At 33.3% G+C, this 22,049-nt stretch overlaps 1 protein-coding gene across 3 annotated transcripts in view; it reads left to right on the top strand.

Annotated features, from left to right (window-relative positions):
* RB1CC1 (RB1 inducible coiled-coil 1) overlaps positions 1-14,690 on the top strand; it is a 93,223-nt gene extending 78,533 nt beyond the window's left edge. For 2 of the 3 annotated variants that reach the window (XM_045845040.1, XM_045845042.1), the window contains 6 exons: positions 3,875-3,929; positions 5,175-5,222; positions 7,167-7,225; positions 9,162-9,298; positions 12,466-12,536; positions 13,270-14,690. In XM_045845040.1, the coding sequence (XP_045700996.1) occupies positions 3,875-3,929; positions 5,175-5,222; positions 7,167-7,225; positions 9,162-9,298; positions 12,466-12,536; positions 13,270-13,347 (448 nt within the window). In that variant the 3' untranslated portion in view covers positions 13,348-14,690. The remainder of the gene's footprint in view (positions 1-3,874; positions 3,930-5,174; positions 5,223-7,166; positions 7,226-9,161; positions 9,299-12,465; positions 12,537-13,269) is intronic. The other variant, XM_045845041.1, reaches the window with a different exon arrangement.
* Positions 14,691-22,049: the final 7,359 nt, after the last annotated feature.

Below are 22,049 nucleotides of genomic sequence, written 5' to 3'. Positions count from 1 at the left end.
AAAGACAAGTCAAGAACCAAATGACTTTATAGGTGAATTTTACTAAACATTTTTAAAGAACTAATACCAAACTTCTGAAATACTTCCAAAATATAAAAGAAAAAGGAACACTACAAAACTCATTTTATGAGGCCAGCATTACCCTGATAGCAAAACCTGATGAGAACACTATAAGTTTATAGGCCATTATCCTTGATGAACATGTGCAGAAATCCTCAACAAAATAATATTAAACCAAATTAAATAACACATTAAAAGGATCATACACCATGATTAATTGGCATTTATTTCAGGGAATCAGGGTGATTTAACATTCACAAATTAATCAGTATGATAAATCACATTAACAAAATGGAAGACAAATCATATAATCATCTCAATAGATCCAGAAAGAAAGTACATAGCAAATTTTGGCATTACCGTGGTATACTAGAAATTCTAACCAGAGCAATTGGGCAAGAAAAGGAAATAAAAGGCATCCATACTGGAAAGGAAGAAGTGAACTTATCCTTTTGCTGATGTTATTACATTATACATGAACCCTATGACTCTACCAAAAAGTAGTTAGAACTAGTAAATACTTTCAGTAATTTGTAAGACACAAAATCAGTATACAGAAATTAGTTGTGTTTCTATTCACTAACAGCACACAATCAGAGAATTGAAGAAAATGATCCCGTTTAGAATTGCATCAAAAAGAGTAAATACTTAAGAATAAATTTAACTAAGGAGATAAAAGATCTATGCACTAAAAGCTGTAAGACATTGATGAGAAATTGAAGAATACACAAATGAATGGAATGGTATCCAGTGTTCATGAGTTGGAAGAATTAACATAGTTGAAATGTCCATACTACCCAAAGTGATATACAGATTTAGGATATTTCCTATGAAAGCTTTGATGGCATTTGTCATAGAAACAGAAAAAAAGCAATACTGAAATTCATTTGGAACTATAAAAGACCCCGAATTGCTGAAATAGTCTTGTGCAAGAACAAAGCTGGAGGCATCACAGTTTCTGATTTCAAACTATATTACAGTGTTGTAGTAATCAAGCAGTATGGTATTGTCATAAGAACAGACACATAGCTCAGTGGAACAGAATAGAGATCCCAAAAGTAAACTCTCACATATATGCTCAACTATATTTGACAGGAGAGCCAAGGATACTCAATGAGGAGAAGAAAATTTCTTCAATAAATGGTGTTGAGAAAATTGGACAGCCAGATGCACAAGAATGAAACTGGACCCCTATCTTACACCACACATAAAAGTCACCTCAAAATGGATTTAATGACTTGAACATAATCCCTGAAACCGTAAACTTTGCAGAAAATATAGGAAGCAATCTTTTTGACGTTGGTCTTGGCAGTGATTTGGGGGGTGGGGGTTTTATACTGAAAGCAAAGGGAGCAAAAACAAAACTAAATAAGTGGGACTACATCAAACCAAAAAGCTCCTGCACAGAAAGTAAAACCACCAACAAAAAGGAAAGTCACCCCATGAAATGGGAGAGAATATTTGCAACTGATGCATCTGATAAATTGTTGGTGTATACGTTGAGGTCTGTCCAGAAAGTATCCAGCCATGAACTATGAAAAATGGAGGCATTTGTTGAAGTTACAACTTACAAGAAAGATTGTACATAGGACAACAATGCCTCAGTCTCCTTCACAGTAGGCTCTTTGGGACCTCACACTGTTCTCCCCGTCACCATCAGTTGCCCCATCATATTTTTCTGAATCTCATCAGTGGTCTGAAATCTCTTATTTTTCAAAGATGATGTTAGTTTGGGGGAAAAGCCAGAGGTTGCAGGGCACCAAATCTGGTCATGGGGGTGCTGAGTCACCTGGGTGATTTGATGTTTCACGAGAAAACTCTGTACAAGACATGATGCATAAGCCGGCAGGTTGTCGTAATGAAGGTGCCAGTCACCAGTTTCCTATAGCTGTGGCCTTCTGAATCATCCAAATAGTTTATATGGAGGAATGATTAAGCTTAACGCAAAATTTGATGCAGATCCATTGCTCTATTCACTCAGTCATTTTGAATATGATGGCCACATGGTATGCAAACTCAGTCAACAGTGTCTATGCCCCAATCATGCCCCCACTGATTAGTACAGTGAAGTTGTCATTGTTCACACGTGCACATTCCAGTCCACTCTCCTTGGCTGCCAGGTTACATTGATGTTGCACAAACTGTTCTTGTTATATTAACAGTGGTTGGATGTTTTCTGGACAGATCTCATCATATTAATCACCTCAAAAGTATTATCAAAAGGCAAGAGGTAATGAATCAAATCAAAACCATAATATCACCTCACTTCTGTTAGAATGGCTATTATCAAAAAGACAAATGCTAGCAAATGCTGATGAATTTCTGGGAAAAAAGGGCACCCTAATGAGAGGAATGTAAATGGTACAACCACTATGGGAAGCAGTATGGAGGTTTCTCAAGAAATTAAAATTACTATTTGATCCAGCAATTTCATCTCTGGGCATATGTCCAAAGGAAATGAAGCCATTATCTCAAGGGATGGAAATCTACATCAGTGCAGAATTATTCACAATATCCAAGATAAGAGAACATACTAAGTGTTGATGAACAGAAAATGGTGAAAATAGCCCTGGCTGGGTAGCTCAGTTGGTTGGAGCATTGTCCCAATATACCAAAGTTGCAGGTTTGATCCCCAGTCAGGGCACATATACAAATCAACCAATCAATGCATAAATAAGTGGAATAACAAATTGATGTCTGTCTCAAATTAATAAATTTTCAAATGGTGAAAAAATATATATGGGATTACTGTGTAAAGAAGGAAATCATTTCTGTTGCAACAATGTGGGTTAACCTCAGGGCACCGTTATGCCAAAGAAGTACGTCAAGCAGAGACAAATATGGCATGGTGTCCCTGATAGTATATGGAATTAAAAAAAAAAAAATCAAGGCTCCTAGAAACACTAGAAAAGTCCTTGCTGGGAGGTGGGGGAATAAGGAGAGGTTGCTAAAAGGGTACAAATTTTCATTTATAAAATTAATAAGGTCTGAGAATCTAATGTACAATAAGGTGACTATAGGAGATAACACTATATGTACAGGTAAAAATTGGTTAAGAGTGGAATTTCAGTGTTATCTCCTCTTTCCATCCAAAAGGGAAGTGATACATGTGTTAAATAACTCAAAGCAAAGACTCCTTTTACAGTGTGTATACATACCAAACTATCAAGTTGTGCACGTTAAACATCTTAGTTTTATTTGTCAGTTTTGCATCAATAAAAATTAAACAAAAGCCTACACATCCTTTTTTTTCTTTTCTAATTAGTTTTTAAATATTTTAATGTATGGGGAAATTTGCATATGGCATATCAAATAGCACATTGTAGCCACTTAGTAATACTTTTGAAGTCTTTATTGAGATTTGATTTATTTTTCATATACTGAAATTATGAGTTCTGTAAGCTCATTCAGGTATGGGGCATTTTGTTTTGTTTTTAGTTTGAATGGTGAAGCCACCCAAGTGATACCAGTTTATTCTTAACATGTATTCATTCACACATAGGATGAAGAAGGTTCTTAATCCCTGAAAGAAGGAAAAAATATTTGACATTTAAAAGACATTATCCTAGAAAAAGGTATAGGCAAACATTTTGGTTATACATAATTTCAGAAGTTTTATAGGTCTAAGTTCATGACCTCTGGTATCAAGAATGTACACCATTGAGATGTACGCTAACTTAAAAGGAAGGCTTTTAAAAGTTTAGTACAGTCCCTTAAAGTACTTTGTAGTAATAGTTAAATTTCTAAAATCCTTTTGAATAATTTAAAGTGTAGAATTATAAGACTTAAACTAAAGTAATTTATTTTCTCGTAGAGAAAATATTCCTATGCTATCTGAAGAAAAACAGAGGATAATGCTGTTAGAACGAGTAAGTAAATTGTTTTCTTTAATTGCAGTATTTAATAGGTTCACTCTGATGGATGCAGTTAAATAAATTTTATGCTGAAAACTTACTCTATTTATGTTTATAATTCTTAATGGTATTTTTGTGGTTAATATTTTGAGAAGTGGCTAACAATTGGCAATATTAAGCCTCTTATTTGTCATATCATTCCAATAAATGCAGTGTGTATTAGAGAAAAAGGTTAGTGGTCTTTATAAAATAAATATATGCAGTAATAGTATTTTTCATTAGTTCAGAAATCATTAAAACATTTTAAGTATGAATTTTACATATTTCAAAAACAAAGCATTGAATTGGGCAAAAATAGAATATGTGAATGATGAAGAAAAGTTATGTTTTTTATAGAGATTAATTGAAATGACATGAAAAAATTGTCAATAAGTGGTTTCCTCCCAAATTGTACTATCAGATAATGTCATTTTGATTTAAGATATATTTTTAAATATTGTGCTATTTTTTTTATTTTTATTTTTTTTAGATTTTATTTATTTATTTATTTATTTTTAGAGAGGGAAGGGAGGGAGAAAGAGAGAGAGAGAAACATCAATGTGCAGTTGCTGGGCGCCATGGCCTGCAACCCAGGCATGTGCCCTGACTGGGAATTGAATCTGCAACACTTTGGTTCGCAGCCCTTGCTCAATCCACTGAGCTACGTACGCCAGCCTGGGCATGCCATTTTGATTTAAATTCAACATATCTTTGTTTATAGACCATTTCTCCTTGGGTTTTTAAGATTTTTTAGAAAAAAAGTATTTTTCTTTTGCTCTGTACAAGCTTATGAGTCTAGTCAAAATTGTACCACTTGGTGTTCTAGCATGCATTTTTTTGTTATTAAAAGATTGTATGATCACTTACATTAGAATCAACTGGGATATATGTATATCCCTCCTTTAAGTCCAGACCTACTAGCAGAGTCTTTGGGATAGATCTCAGATATTTACTGCATACTTAGAATATTTTACAAGTGATGTGATTCTGATGCGTATTAAACTTTGAGAATCCTTGGCTTAGGTAAATATGCTAAAAAATTGTTGTTATCTTTTAAGCCAGTTAATTAAAACAGTGGGAAGGGATCTACAAAACATACATCTTACTAACCTTTTGAACTACAACCGAGCATCCATCTAAAGAAAATTTTGACAGTAATTATGTTTAGACTTTAGTAGGTATAAGAATAAACCACAGGTCTGTTTTTCCACCCCCCTGCAGACATTACAATTAAAAGAAGAAGAAAACAAGAGGTTAAATCAAAGACTGGTAAGTTTTTTCTTGCCCAGTTGATCTTAATATTTTTAAAAAATTTATTATATTTCATCATGAAGATCTGTCAAAAGTATGGTTTGATTAATTCATTTCCAGTAGTTTTCTTTGAGCCATGTTGGTCATCAGCGAGTGATTCTTACAGTTGACATCTGTGACTGTGTACCTGACCAATATAATTTTAAAAGCACTGAACAAATCAAGACAGTTGTTTTCATCATTTTTTAAAAAGATTTTATCTATTTGTTTTCGAGAGAGGGGAAGAGAGGGAGAAAGAAGGGAGAGAAATACCAGCGTTCGAGAGAGACATAGATTAATTGCGTCTCACAGGCCCCCAACCAGGGACCTGGCCTTATAACCCAGGCATGTGCCTGACTGGGAATTGAACTGGCCACCTTTTGGTTTGCAGGATGACGCCCATCCTGCTGAGCCACACTGGTCAGGGTTTTTGTTTTGTTTTGTTTTTTAATAAGCTATAATCTGTAGGACTTTATGCTTTATAATTATGTATTTGTAACACCCATTAGGATTATTAAGTCAGTAAGAGCCATTCTTTATAATCCTTTTGAAGATTAGCATGTTTACTCAAGTGTGCATAATTAATACATTACATCTGTTCACAAGTCTTTCTTTTTTCTTTTTTTTTTTAACTGAAGGGGATTGAGCCTAACACCTTGCTAAATTACCTTGATTTTATTCTAGCTATGTATTTAACCAAGTACTTGAATAATCATTTCTAGTCCATGTTATACATTTTAATGAAGCAGTTATTTCAGTTTTTAAATTCTAATAATTACAGTTTACATGGAAATAGTCACTGTTTAAGGCCTATCTCATAGGGAAACACCTGCTTTCTTTTGTATATCCTTAACTTGAACAGCAAAAATTACATATTAATACTATAGTGAGTAGATTGTCAGTCATTAACTTATTGCTATAATAATTTTAAGGCTATTTGATATTTTTATAAGTAGAGCAAACTGTTTTTCAAAAAGAGTTGCCTATTCCAGACATCACTCAGCATTGTGTTTTATGCAGTATTCCCATAGAATATAAGCTGTCTTGGCAAGGGTTTTAGTTTTTTATTCACTGCTGTATTCTTTACACCTAGAATAGTAACTGTTACAGTCTCCAGCAGATGCTTAGGAAATGTTTATGAATGACAGAATTTTGCCCTTCAGGTCCAAAGAGTGTCCCACTCCAACCCAGAATGTCTCAACAGAAATTGTACTTTCATATCAATTTAAAGCTGTCTTCACAGTGTTTCCTCATATCTAAGCCTTCATTTTAATAAATTAATTAAAAACATCTTTTCAGAAAATCTAAACAAAGTTGAATATGTCTGAAAAATGGTTGCTCAAACTTGTCTTCACTGGCAGCATACGGAGCAGTTGGATGATTTTGATAATCAGTTGCTATACACTTTTAGGCCTTTCTGCTCATTATTTGTTGTAGTTCTTTTCTTTATCTTTTTTTTTTTTAACTCTAATTGAGACCCTGCATTGTTCCAGAAAGAGTTCAAAGGTAAATGGAAGAAATTCTGAACATCAAAATTAGACTAATAAACAAAGAGAAATCCATTCATCTTTCATCGATTTGTACAGCTAGGCCTTGGGCCCACTATGCATAGGAAGTATACGTGTCAGTCTTTTTCCCTGTGAAATTTTTAAGGTTAAATACATAATTATAAATAAAATGTAATTTGATATTATTTTTAATCCATGAAAATTTAATTCAAAAATAATATAAAAATGTAGGTAAATTCGTCCACTGAAAGTAATTGTTGAAGGAAAAGAATTATATTAATCAACCATATAAATTTGGACTCTGTAAAACTAGGATGGAGACGTTAATGTGTATAATATTGAGCAGAAGTTTTGCAGTAAGAACCTAATAAGTGTCATGCTTTAATTGTATAACCTTTATGAACTTTTTTTTTAGATGTCTCAGAGCATGTCTTCAGTATCTTCAAGGCATTCTGAAAAGATAGCTATTAGAGAGTAAGTATTTTATTTATATTTTGTGGGAAAAAATTTGCTCAACTGAATAATAATGAATTGTTAATGAAAACGTATTTCAATGCCTTTAATCCTTCAGATCCAGGTTCACTGCGTTGAGTATTTTGTATTCATTGGTAGTGAAAAGGTTGATTTAAAAGCAAAGTTTTTCTAAATTATTATTTCTGGTAATATTAGAATTATATTAGAAATCTTTCCTATTAACAGCTTTAATTATCATATGCATAAATATTTCTGAAGTTTTTTTTATTCTAGTTCACTTTTCAGTTGGTGCCACCTCTTTCAAATCCCACTTATCTCCTTAGTCTTTCTAAATTTGAGATTGGAGAGTCTTAGCTTTTTAAGTTACATTGTATTATCATTTTTATTCTTTAGACTTAGTTTTATTGCTATGCTAAAAATTTATAATACACTGTTAAGTATCAAATAATAGTATTCCTGGACCAAATTACCCCATATTAATATATTGGCTTTTGGTGTAGGCTGTTTAAAAAGGATGGTCTCTGGAATAACAAAGGCATTGTTAGCAGCTCATGAATACTGTTCAGTTTTCTATATCTGTCAGGACTGATACAAAAATCCATAAACAGGCCCTAACCAGGTAGCTCAGTTGGTTGGAGTGTCATCCTGTGCACCAAAGGATTACAGGTTCCATCCCTTGTTGGGGCATGTATGGGAAGCAACATTTCTCTCTCTCTGTCTCTGTCTCTGTCTCTGTCTTTATCTCTATCTCCCCTTACTACTTCTCCCTTAAAAATAAAATCAATAAACATATCTTCAGGTGAGGCTTTAAAAAAACCAGTAAACTAAATATTCTCAAAAGATCCTTTCCTTTGTCTACAATAGGTTTGTTGACCAAAATTTTGGTTGTCAAATATTAGTGGTTACTGACCTTTAAATAATTATTAGAATTTTATCTTTTTTCCAGTGATTTGAAAGGGTGGTGTCTGACTTGACTTACCAGCTCTATGTCAAATCAAATCAGTTTATGGTCTTTCATAGATTAGAGAGAGAAGAACTTTTAAAAAAGAAAGAAACTTCCTCAGAGAGGCCGTATCTACTTTTTTAAAGTTACCTTTTGGTGTTTAGCCAAAGCAGTTGCTTCACATATCGTGAGGTAGACAACAGGTATTTGCAAAGTAAACAATTAATGAATAAGAGACTTATCATTTAAAAGCTTCTCCAGAGATTTTGATGATTTATTAGGTATAGGACCTAATAAATTAAAATTCTTTGACAACTACGGAATCAGAGAATAACTTTCAAGGACTGTTGATACTTTGAACATTTTTTAAAAAGACTGAACAGATACCACTTAAAGCACGTTGACAGTGGTACCATTTCTTTTCTTCCTCCCTTCTTTCAGGCCTTCACCCTAAATTAGTAATTCCATTGTTTAAACCTAATTAACAACATGAACCTAGCTCAGTTAGCTTTTCTTTCAAATTGAAGAGCACTGTACTTAGAATAGAGACTGTAGAAATATTATATAGTAATTTCTTTGCCACTACAACTATAAATGTTTGCTCCCTCTGAATTTGTGTTTCTTATTGTAAAATAAAAGGTCAGGATGAATATCTTCTTCATATGACTAGATGAGCTATGGTGGAGTTATTTTTTCTCCCCTCCTTTTTTTGTGCTCTTTAAACAGTAGATAGTATTACAAATTTTATTTTTAAAAATGCTTTAGGTCTCTTATAGTCACTGACATCATCCTGTGAATATCTTCTGTGTATGACTAGCACACCCATTAGGTGCTGGGTGTAGTAAAAAAGTTACATATCATGTAAATATGAAAATGACTATTGTATTGATATTTCAATATATATAGTTGAACATTGCAGAATATATACTTAAAATTTTTAGGATAGAGTGGTAGTAACTTTTTAGGGCAATAAAATAACATTTATTTATTCAGTTTTCAGGTGGGAGATTTGGTACTCATCATCCTAGATGAACGTCATGACAATTATGTATTATTTACTGTTAGTCCAACCTTATATTTTCTGCATTCAGAGTCTTTGCCTGCCCTGGATCTCAAACCAGGTGAGGGTGGTAAGTGTCACATCCATAACTAGAATAATAAGGCTGAAGTAAAAAGAATATATTAAATATTTTCTCCCTGTCTAAATCTATCAGATTTAGTTATCCCTAAATAACTAAAAGGGAACTCTGTTTAATCTGCTTTTAATATCTGCAATATCCAGAGTTTTTTTCTGGGTTCTATTGACAATTCTAAATCAGTATAATTAATGGGGTTGGGCAAAATATCTCATATCCTAGTAATAGCAGAATTGAATTGCCACAATTCTTCTATAAATGCAACCTTTTTCAGCTTACATGCTTATTTATTTATAACAAACAAATTTTATGGCAAATTATAAAATATCTTTTCCATCTTATTTATCATTAAGTGTTTCTACTTTATTTTTTATTAAATTTGTCAATACTTAAACATTTGAAAAAGGCCACATAAGCTTTGTTAAAATATTCTAAATTATAGTATGTATTATGTGTTACTTAAAAATATCTACCAATTTTAAATAATTTGCAGTTGTGTCAGAAGCTTTATTATGAGATGCATCTATGGACTAGTGGGTCTAATGTATTGAACTGTTTTCAGCAATCAGGCATAAATCTTCCAAAATGATTTCTGGACTAATTTATAATCCAGCCTAAAACCAGGCTCAAAATAAATAGCTCTTTGCTGCCACAATCTATTTCACCCCACACTTTTACCCAGTACCTCTTTTTCTTCCTCAAAATAAGAGAAAGATGATGAAGGGGTAGGGGTCATTTTTCTAGTGACCTGCCATCAGTATTAAGAAACAGTTTTCTTTGCCAGCCCAATGTAGTTATCAGTCCATTTGGAGAGGGAAAAGAATTTACATATGTCCTGCTTTTCTCCTTCTCGTGTTGATTTTTTTTTAAATGATGTATGATACTTGTGCTCAGGTCTAGTGCCTTCTATTCCCAATCCTAGTACAGGATTTTGTTTGACTTATAGAAACCATTCTTTTTCTGTCTGGCATCCTACTGTTTGGTTTCATTTCTCTTTCTATCCATTCCTATTCTCTCATTTGTTTATATTTGAATTTTTTCTGTCCCCTAGAGTGAAAGAACATAACATTTAAGATGAAATTGTGTTAGGACAAAGTTTCACATTCTGCAGTAGTTCTGCCTATGGTTATAATTGATTGTTTCTGAATATACACTCATTAGTGGACCATGATTTTTACATTTTAAAAGCCTGCAGGAAAAGGTTAACTATTTAGAAGGAAAGTTTTTCAGTGTTGGGCTCATGGAACAGTGGTTAAGTAATCATTCAATGAACAGTAGCCTCAGGTAGGCTGGGTCTTTGTTCATCTTCATCCCCTCCTGGTCCCAGAGGTAGACCATATAATTAGGTTCAAGTGGGCACATAGAGATGTAAACAGTACTAGAACAACAGTGGTAGAGGAAGGGATCCTCTCTTTATTTCCTATTACTATTCAGTTGTTTTTTTGTTTGTTTGTTTGTTTTTTGTTTTTTCATTACTTTGAAGAATTCCAGAAGAACAGAATTGATACCCTGGGATACTTCACCTAAATAGAGAAACAAGAACATATGTTTGTTTAGATTGCTGTTCCTATTTAGAATGATAACCTGGTGAAATACCAATTCCTTAAGTAGTTCAGTGTCTCATGATTACTCTGTTGTAGCTGTTGGTGGTGGTTACTTTTTTCTGTGACTTTTTTTTTGTGGATTGTTTTTTGCATTTGTTTAAACTTTTTACTTAAAAATGATTTTAAATTTACAAAAAAAATATAGCATAATAAGTATAGTCCAAAAACCTCATATACCTTTACCCATGTTCACCTTCTGTTAACATTTTCCCCCATTTCTATTATCTCTTTATGTATATGTCTAAATGTGGAAATACATAAATATATGTATTGTGTGCACATTTTATTTACAGAATCATATAAGGCTGTTATATTATGGTCCTTTATCTTGAAAATTTTCAATGTGCAATATCCTAAGGATAGGGTGTGTTGAAATTTCAGAAACACTCACTGTATACTCCTAGAGATTCACAGTGCACATCATCTTTTAAAAGGCTCTCACAAGTCTTGCAGAAAATAACTTATTTAACAAAATTTATCATGGAACTCCATATCCTCCCTAATGCCCTCTAACCCCCAACATACACACATACTTTTTTTTAGGAATACAGTGCAGGGGATACAAATTGGGATATTGCTATCCTACCCCTGTACTGTTGCCCTGGGGATGGGTGGATTACTAGATGGGTGTTTTTATGCCTGAAACAGTGTAACTCATTAGTCCTTGTACATAAAACATAAGCATTTTATTTTTAGAATGGCCCAGGGCCTTCTGTCTGTCATGTGGTACTCTCTGTGTATGTATATTTTATTTATATTTATCAATTTTGGCTACTCTTACGAATCTCAAAGGATTTAGCCTAAACAGATAAACTTACTGGCCAAAGTACTTTTAAAGTCAACTTTTTCTGACAGTTTTTGATGAATTTAAAGAGAATGAGTATTTCTATCTTCTTAATTTGTCACAGTTGGGTTTATACAGACTAGCTTTTTTTCATCTCATCTCCCACATTTTCCATCTCTCCTTCACTCAAGTACTACTCTTCTAGACTTGCTTTGCTGCTTTACCACTTGTTATTTATTTATTTTGCACTGATTATGTTCACACAGACCTGCCAAACACTGGGGAGTACAGATGTGTGAAAGGTGCAGTTCCTGCCCTTGAGCACTGGTGTTATAAAAACACTGCCTCTCAAAAAGCAGTGCCTTTCTTTGAACCTAGAAAATAAATTTTGTCTGTGTAACTGCTTTCAGAATGGGGAAGGTCCTCTTTGTTAGTGCTTTCAGTAGATGGCACTGTTGAGCTAATTTAGAATTCCTGCATTTATTTGTTTATGATTTTTACTTAGATTATTTGTATTTAATTTTTAGTTCTCTGGTTTGACTTACCACCAACATTTAATGAGTAAATGAATCCAAAATTAGTGGTTTAAAAATAAAATGACTTCAGTGTTGTTTTTTAAATTGTTATATATCTTTTGTGATTTCAGCGATTTTAAAAGTCTTACACATTCTCTCACTCCTGGAAATGCATTAGTCTGTTTTGATTCCTGCAGTTATATATTTATGATGATTATACTGTACTTTTCAAAAGAAACTAATAATTTCATTCAATAGCTTCAGGTGCATCTAGAAGACCTTGGGTTCTTGGAAAAGTAATGGAAAAGGAATACTGTCAAGCCAAAAAGGTAAAAACTGTATTATATGATATAAACCTAGGAATTATGTGGAAAATTCTTATACTACTTTATATAGAAATTTTTAATAGTGCTGTCCTTAACCTTTTTGCTTACTTAAGTTAGACCTTGCATTTAATGAGTATGAATTTGAACCAGGAATTTTATAAGTATATGTGTTTTTTATCTTTAGATAGTAGAGGTAGATTACCAATAATTCATCAGTTTATATAGGAAAACAACTATAAGTTTCTGTTCTATGACTATTTGTATTAGTGTTTTGCCAAAAAAGAATACAACCTGTTGATTAAAAGTGAATAAATAGCATTGATATTTTCTTATTTTCATACACTACCCCCACTGAAGTAAAATACTTGATGGCCAAAAGTACACCTGACTGTAATGTCAGCAATACCAATGCTGGTATTACAATCAGTGAAATCTGGTGAACATTTTTCCTAACTCATTGTAATTTTGGGCCCCTCTGTTCCAAAACTCTAATGGAACTTAAACTGTGCAGTATCAAGGCTTCTTTGATACTTTAAAATAATGACTTATAGCTCACTTTGTACTATGTTCTTTGTCCTGTGTTCTTCCATCAATATAAGTGGCTCAATATGTTTTTACCTGCTTAGAGGTAGATCTTGTATAGTTTCACAAAGAACCTCCCTCCCACCCTCAGTACTCTAGAATTGAGTAGTATGATATCGTTGTACCTGTGTAATTTGATTTCTTTCCTTTTTAGGCACAAAACAGATTTAAAGTTCCTTTGGGGACAAAATTTTACAGAGTGAAAGCTGTATCATGGAATAAGAAAGTATAACTTATGGAAGAAAGTTACATTTTCCTGATTTGTCCTACAGTGTTCATTCATCACTCCAAAAACAGCAGGCCGTCTTTTTATACAAAAGTCAACGTGACAGTATGCTTCATTGGTGTATATCATTTACTTTTTAACTGGCGACACTTTAGGAACAGTAAATTCATCAAGACCCTTGGCTGAATTAAAATGGTTTTGTTTTTGTTTTTACCCACATAACTCTAGAAGTGTGGACCAAACTAGTTCATTTTCTCAAAGGGCATACCTTGTGCATTGTGGCTTATGATTAGCCATATTAATTGCCTGATACATATACATTAGCTTGAACTTAGATGTTAAATGTTAGTTATTACCAGCATTTGTCCTTTTGTGAAATCAATATCAAAAAACTTGCACTCTTTAATACATTCTTTATAAACTGTATAAGTGCTTCAAAACTAAAGAGGAGTGTTATTGCATGCAGATAATCATAACTTTGAGTTTGCGTCTGTAGATTACTAAAGCAAATTGTTTCATTTATTTTTTTAAATGCCCTTTGATGTTTCAAAACAAAAAAAAACTCATTTGATTGATTGATTTTTAAGATCAGCCATAATTAGCAGTCTTTAAAAGCACTTTCGATAGATTGGTCACCTGGGTTCTAAAGGGAAGAGTGTGCTATTGATGTTTCCAAATGCAGCACTGAAGCCTTCCCAACATCTTTATTATTCTGTTTGGAATAATTATATGGAATTAAAATTCATGATTGAGTTTCAGGAAAAAAGTTCATTGTACATTAACCATTTAGAAGTCATTTAAATAACAAAATATTGTAAAAGACATGTAGAATTTTAAAACAATAAAGATTTGAACCTGTATATGTGTGTGCCTTTTAAGATGGATACATTTTTAATATATTTGAGTGATTGCTGGGATATGGGAAAAACTTGTTCTGTATTATATTAAAAAAACATGTTTATTACAAAAATGTTCTTTAATTATATACTATGTAACAGGGTAAAACAGTGTTATGTAGAATAGAATTGTGTAAACTAGATCTTTAGACATATTGCTGTGGAGCAAAGGTATTTAAATTAGTTGAATTGGATGAGGTTTGTTGCTAGAGAACAATAAAATGATTTTTTTCCAGAAAATATTTAATTTCTTCATAAAAATAAGTTAAATATTTTTTTAAATATGTATGTCTAATAGTACAGAAAATGGAATAAACACCATAGTGTATAGAAAACTTGAATTTGACAGCATATTAATGAATAAATGAACAAATGACTTCACATGTTTCTATTTAATCCTTCCATGACATCTTACTGCAAAGAATACCAAAGCAATAAATTACTTTACATACACAGTGGGTTTTTTTTGTTTGTTTGTTTGTTTTTTTTAAGCAGATTTGATTGGGTCTAAATGAATCTGCCAGGTGAGTCATGTTACTTAATCAGTGCCCTTCAAATTTGATGTGTGGTCATGTTGATTTGTAGTGGGCTGACACATGACATCAAATTCATTGTCTCAATGCTGCCCTGTAATTCTGTTGCTTATATTTTTTCTTATATCCATCTTGTCAATGTCATATATATATGCTGATAAAGCAAAAAGGAAATGCAATCTTCTTTGTTAAAAAGAAGAAGAAATAAGAAACCTGGCCTTGGCTGAGGAGCTCCGTTAAGCAAGAATGTTGTCCCAGTACACCAAGGTTTTGGGTTTGATTCCCCATCAGGGCACATACAAAAATCAACCAGTGAACGCATAAATAAGTGGAAAAACAAATCAGTGTTTCTCTTTCCCCAATCCCTCTCTCTAAAATCAATAAATAAAAAAATTTAAAAAAGAAAAATGAAACCTGAAAATAAAAACTCACGAATTATATTTTTACCTTTGGGTGGTTAAGGAAAGTGTACTGTGACCTTTGGCATCACATGCTTGCATTCCAGGTGTAGATATAACAACTTTCAGCAAGTTGCATAAACTCTGAACCCAGTTTTCTTATGTATAAAATGGTATAATAATAGGACCAAACTCATAGGGTTATTTTGAAGATTAAGTGATAAAAATTACAAAGCTAAAGTGGCTTGAACAATTTCAAAAAAGCAGATTAAGTACTCAATAAACATTAGTTCTCAACATTTTAAAAACCTGTGAATTCACTATTCAAGTTCTAATATGGCTTTCTTTATTACAAGAATGAATATTTAAATCATGTTTCACTTCAAGTAAACTTTAGGTATACGTGAATTGTGTGAATAGTTATATTTATTTTGGCAAGGTTGCCTGGATATACTAAGAAGAGAATGAACAAAAAATTATTTAAATTTTTTATTTTTATTTAAAAATTATCAACAACAAAAAAATAGTATGTCCCTAAGCCCCTGTCTTGTTTCCCAGTTTTGCCATCTAGAGGTGGTTTTTACTTTTTCATCCATTTTTATCTTATGTTCTGAATTATATGACTATACTGCTATTTCTTGATAAATCAATTACATTATTGATACTCTTTTTCATGTGATATAAAGATTTGATTCTTAAGAATTTGCTCTGCTTTCTGTTGCTTTCTAGTTGGTTCATTAGCATTTACATTATCTTGTCTACTGAGCCAAGTCCTGAACTATGAATACATTTCCTTTCTTGTACCATTTAGGGTCTTTATTTGAAGATTTTCTGGTTTGCGTGTGTGTGTCCTATTGTATAATTATCTTAGCTTTAATCTTTTCAAATATTTCTTCACATATGAAGTCCCATTTTTCTCAAAGACTTCATCTTGGAAACAGCTGATGTGCTTCAAAGTGATCTGTTGCTCTCTAAGCCTAATATACTGTATTCTATGAATATGAAGTAACGTTAACATTTTTTGTTAGAAAGCCATTGGTTCTTGGGCTCTCTTGCTGGAGCTTATGATTAAGTTACTTTCTAGGAAAGAAATATTAGGAAAATTTTTTTTCTAAATTTGCAAATAGGCTCACATTTGACAGGTTAACAGGATACTGAATTTTTCAGAAATTTCTCCATTGTTTTTTACTTTCCAAGTTATTGTTTCAAAAACTAATGCCATTCCATTTGTGTTGTTATAGATTATATATATATTTTACCCTACTCCTGTTTGAAGAGCTTTTTAGGCCCAGAACTATAAAATGGTATGATAATGTTTCCAATCGCTTTTCTTGTTGTTAAGTCAGTGAATCTTTTCAACCTAAGGATTCATGTCCTACACCACTAAGGGGAGGTTTTAAATTTTTTGGTTACTCTTTAAATGTTTGCTAAACCTTTTAGATCTCTCTTTTCCTTGTATTTTGAGTTCCTATTTTCTAGCTGATTGGTAAACTTGAGTCTTTTCTGAGAGTTTTCTTACTGTTTCCTTTAAACCATGTCTTTGAATTTTTATGTTGACAATTATGGTTTTAACTTCCAAGAGTACTGATTACCTTTCATGATAGTAGGATCCATTATCTTGTCCCATCTCTCTGAAAATACAAATTGTTTTTCTATAGTTTTATTTCCTCTATTGTCTCCAAGAAATTTTTTATTATTTTTTGTGTCAAAATATGTATGCTTGTTTTTAATCTACTTTCTAATTTAAATCACAAACATTTCTTTCTGTCACATGCTTTTAAATGTCTGCATAACAGTAAGATATTCCATCGTATGAACGCATCATGGTTTTTTTTTTTAATTGTTGATGCTAATACGCATGACCCCATTTTCCACTCCCTTTGCCCACCTCTACCCAATTCCCACACCCCCTTCCCTCTGGCCATCACCACACTGTTGTCTGTGTGTCATGCATATACGTTCTGTGGCTAATCCCTTCACCTTTTTTCATACAGTGCCGCCCCACTATTTTGTTTCTATTTCATGTAGGAAGTATTCCTGAATATCTGGTGGTGTTTATCCCCTCAGATTCAACACTACAGCATTAAAGAGGTGATGGCCAACTTTGAAAATCCTTTCACCTCTATCTAGAAAACAAAAAAACATTTAAACTTTATGAAATCTTAGAAGCCATCTGGCCCCCACTCCATTTTGTTTTTTATTTTAAAGTGAACAATCTCAGTACTTTGAATGGATATATATATACTGAAGGTTCATAGTCCATATGAATTCTAGGATTGACTTTTCCATTTTAGTCTTCCAGTTTATAAGCGTGATATCTTTCCATTTATTTATGTCCTCTTTAATTTCCTTCAGAAATGTTCTGTAGTCTTCAATAAAAGTGAAAATGAGCATCCTTGTGTTGTTCCTGCTCTTGGAGGAGAAACCCTTTCAGTTGTTCACCATGGTTTATGGTACTTACGGTGGGTTTTTCACTTACAGCCTTTAGTTCCCTTCAATTTCTAGTTTGTTGGGTGTTGACTTTTGTGATAGCTGAAGTGGTGGCCTTCTTTATTTTAAAATGTTTTTCCGCATATGTGTTTAACAAACTACAATCCGCTTAAAAATTATGTGGGTTTCATACAAAAAACTCGAGTTCTCTACATGCTCTAAAAGTTAAATCAGAATTACACAGACCTAACTGAAATGGTATAGAGCTGTGGGAAACACTTCATATTGTTAAGAAATACTTTGTCTAGTTAAGAGAGTTTACCAGACACCACCTTAAATCTGAAGCCTTAAATTAAGGCATACTCAACTTTGATTTGACCATGACGCTGAAGCCATTTCATTAAGAATCTTCAGCTTGGAGGTACCAGGCCAACCCTACTGGTCCTGAGTCTCCTGTATTTTTTGCTAAATTCTTGCACACTGAACAGTTTATTTCATCTCTTTTTTTGATGCCTCATTATAGGTAGCTGAAATAAAGCAATTGACTATTTGAACATTTCTTGGAAACAGCCAGAAGCACACATTTGTTAGTTTTGCCAAGTGTTTCACTCCTTCATGTCACCATCTTTCCAGCTTCCAATAGTAGTTTTCTTTCCTAACCTTCACAGAGAGTTTGTTCACTATTCTAGCCTTGGTCAGACAGTGCCAAATGTTCGAGGGTTTTTTTTATGGCATTACCTCACTCCTGGTACCAATTTCTGTATCAGGTGATGTGTGACTGCTTATTCCAGACTGTGGCTTAAAGTAACATCTTGCAAGGCTGCAGTCATCTGTTGACTCGATTTGGGCTGGATGTTCCATAATGCCTTCACTCAGGTGTCTGGGTGAAGGGCTGTCATCAGGGGTGCCTTGGTACTTTCTGTGGCTTCTGTCAAAATACCCTGGGTTTCTAAACAATGGCAACAGTAGCATTCCTAAAAGTGGCAGTGAAAAGCAGAAGCTTGGATGTCAAATTGGTCAAACTAAGTCACAGAGCCAACCAAGATTCAAAGTGTAGAAGGAGTAACTAAAAAACTTTTGTAAACCACCATACTTTTTTTGAAGTTAGGTATAGAATAGCTTATTGCCCCTTAATATTTTGATACAGATATCTTTGAAGATTTAAAGCAGCAGTAATTTAATGACACCTAAAGTCAGAAAACTAATTTTAATTTTTATAAATGTACCTATTAAGCTATCTAGTGAAAACTGGGAAGCAGTTAAAAATACTGGTGTTCACCATTTGATAGCATTTGTTTAGTTACACTATTAGAATATAAACAAGCCGGTTTTTACCAGTTTTTAAAAATACTTTGTATAATTTGTAATCTTTATGGGTAAGATGAAAATTCTTGCAAACAATTCTTAACATAGTAATGAGACTATACACCGCAGATGTAAGCTGTATGGTTTACCTCCTTTGGTGTCTCAGACTTGGAGACCATTTAGACTGAGCTTTACCAGTTTCTTTCTTTCCCACCTTATAATAAGGCCTAGTGGCTACTAGGCCATGTAAGTACTTGGTGGAAACAAGTGGCAAGCCTCAATATAACACAATTCAAGTTGTACTCTGTTACTGATCTAATCAAAGCAATAATAGGATGCATGTGTCACGTAAGAATATACCTACAGGTGTGTGCGTCTTTAGTGTCCATGCCCCATTAAAATACTGTGTCATTAAACCATTTTAACATGTCACCCATTCTTTTTCAGGGTGCCAGGCCTGGTAAAGGCAGGAATTGCTTCATCCTAACAACTATCGTAATAGTTTAGTATTGGAAATTTAGGAATTTCCAATACTCATGGCTTTCAGGAGCCATTTTAGCACGTGGTCTATGTTGCTTCAGAAAGATCTCTTCAGTTTTGTGGAATCTGATAGAAAAGATGCTTCTGACGGTCTAATTCCAAGTTGACATTATAATACCCTTTCCTTAGACTGATTTAGAAATGCCACCAATTAATTCCTCTAGTCAGAATAGTAATATTATTTGGTGAATAGCTCACATAGGTGTTACTTGTAATCTCTGTAATTCTGTTCCACTAGTGGATATCTATTTAACTAGCTCAGGCTTCTGAGATGAATTGCTCGATTTCTTAAAGAATGAGTTCTTAAACTTAACTCCTACAAAAGTGTAAGGCCTAATCTCAAGCTTATCCGATACCTGAATTCTCAGCAATTGCAGTCATATTCATGTATTACAAGCTTATCTCTTCTTCCAACCTGTTTGGGAAGTATTTCTGGGTATGTCACCGTATATGGAGGCATTATTGTAAAAACAGGCAATACTTGGTGTAGCAAAAATGTGTACTTTTCTGTTTTTATGCTACCATATTCTTAATCAGGTCCTTTTAAAAAATAAATTTTTATGATTATTCCTAAAATTATCCTTCAGTATTGAAAAATACAAGGAAGCATGAGAGCTCTTACTAAAAATTAGCACTGAAAATGTGCATAATATAAAATTTTAAGATGCCTTACAAATAATATCATTATATAATGAGTAAGAGCATTAAGAAATGCTGCTGTATAGGAGACTTCGTCGCTGATCCAGATATTTCTGTGGCAGTCTGGGATGCCAGACAGGTCATGTTCCAACTGTGGTGCCTGGTGTTTCCTGAAGCACCTCCACATTCACCGGTGATGCCTACGAATAATTGTAGCATTAGAGAGGCTTTTCAAACAATGAAGTTTTTATTTTATTGGAAAACTAGCCATTATTTGTTACCTATAATCAGAATATTCTCAGTTGAGATAGTTGAAATCTCACATCAGCTAAGTGATAATTCCTACAGTGTATATGTTCAGAATATATACACTGCAAATTGTTACTTAAATCATTACTTTTTTACAAACACGACAGTCCTGCTGTCTTCAAAATATCCTGACTCAACCCATTTTCTAAAAGATAAAGATCATAAGTCAGTAATATGAGTTTTTCCGTGTTGACATGAAGGCAGGCCATGTCGCAGGGGATGTGGTTCTGGTATAAACCAGAACCATTCTCTTTTGTGATGAGTAACATAGTTGCCAAGGGTGTGTAGTATAGTAATTGATGAATTCTTGTCCTCAAAAAGAATTATCACAAGTCTGTCTGGTAAGGTAGAAATTGGAGCATGAGAAATTGGAGCTTTCCTAGCTTTTCCTCTCAACTCCCTTCAGTTAATGCTGCCTTTTTAATGCTCAAGTGTTAGCTTCTTGAATTTTCTAAATCATATGTGACGTACAATATTAGTTTCAGTGTACTGCATAGGGATTAGACATTTATACACCTTTGTGAAGTGATCGCCATGGTAAGTCCAGAAAGCATCTGTCACTGAACATTCTATGTTATTGATTACATTTCCTATGCTGTACCTCGCATCCCTGTGACTCGTAATAAGCAGTGTGTATTACTAAGCCTCTTCATCTTTATCACTCATCCCCCTATCCTCCCCTCTGGCAACCACCAGTTTATTGTCTATGAGCTTCTTTCTGTTTCGTTTCTTAGGTTCCACATATAAATAAAGTCATATGGTATTTGTTTTTCTCTGACATTTCTATAGCATATAATACCCTTTAGGTCTATCCATGCTGTAGGAAATGGCAGGATTTTACTCTTTGTGGCTGACTAATATTCCATTGCATATATGTACCGTCTCTTTTTTATTCACTCATCTATCAGTGACCATGTATATGGCTTCCATATTTTTGCTATTGTAAATAACATGGCAATGAACATAGAGACACATTTTTTAAAAAATTAGTGTTTTCTATTCAGATAAATACCCAGAAGTGGAGATTACCGGGTTTTGTGGTTGCTATATTTTTAATTTTTGAGGAATCCCCATAATGTTTTACAGTCCCATCAACAATGCATGATGGTTTCCTTTTCTCCACAAGTTTCAGCTTTTTTTTTTTTTGGTGGGTTCTTTTCTTAACTTTTCTAATTTTAATTGTTTTGATTTTTTTAAAGTTAAATTCCATTCTATCATGTCTCTTTTAGACTATAGCCAAATTCATGTTGCTTTGGTTAAACTACTCATTGTTTTAAAATTCCAGCCACACATCCACAGCCTATATGATGATTTCTTCAGATGAATATTGAATTATTTCTTTAAACTTTTCCAATTTTTACTCATTTTCTGGAAGAAGCATGATTCCCTCCCTCCATGTGTTCTCTATAGTGTTTATTAGTATAAGCCAACCTAGAACTGAAAATTTATAAATCTTGAAAATGTCAGTGCTTTCAACACAATAAAATACCTGCTCAGTGCTCATTACCAATTTCTTTTTTTTAAGATTTTATTTATTTGTTTTTAGAGAGAAGGGGAGGGAAGGGGAAAGAAAGGGAGAAACCAATGTATGGTTGCCCCTTGAGTTGGGGACGTGGCCTGCAACCCAGGCATGTGGCCTGAATGGGAATTGAACCAGT

The sequence above is a fragment of the Phyllostomus hastatus genome, unplaced genomic scaffold (genome assembly GCF_019186645.2).
Source record: "Phyllostomus hastatus isolate PE091 unplaced genomic scaffold, TTU_PhHast_1.1 phas_contig_449, whole genome shotgun sequence".
In the NCBI taxonomy this organism is placed as follows: domain Eukaryota; kingdom Metazoa; phylum Chordata; class Mammalia; order Chiroptera; family Phyllostomidae; genus Phyllostomus; species Phyllostomus hastatus.
The sequence above is the reverse complement of the archived record's forward strand: the minus strand, read 5'-3'. Positions and strand labels throughout refer to the sequence as shown.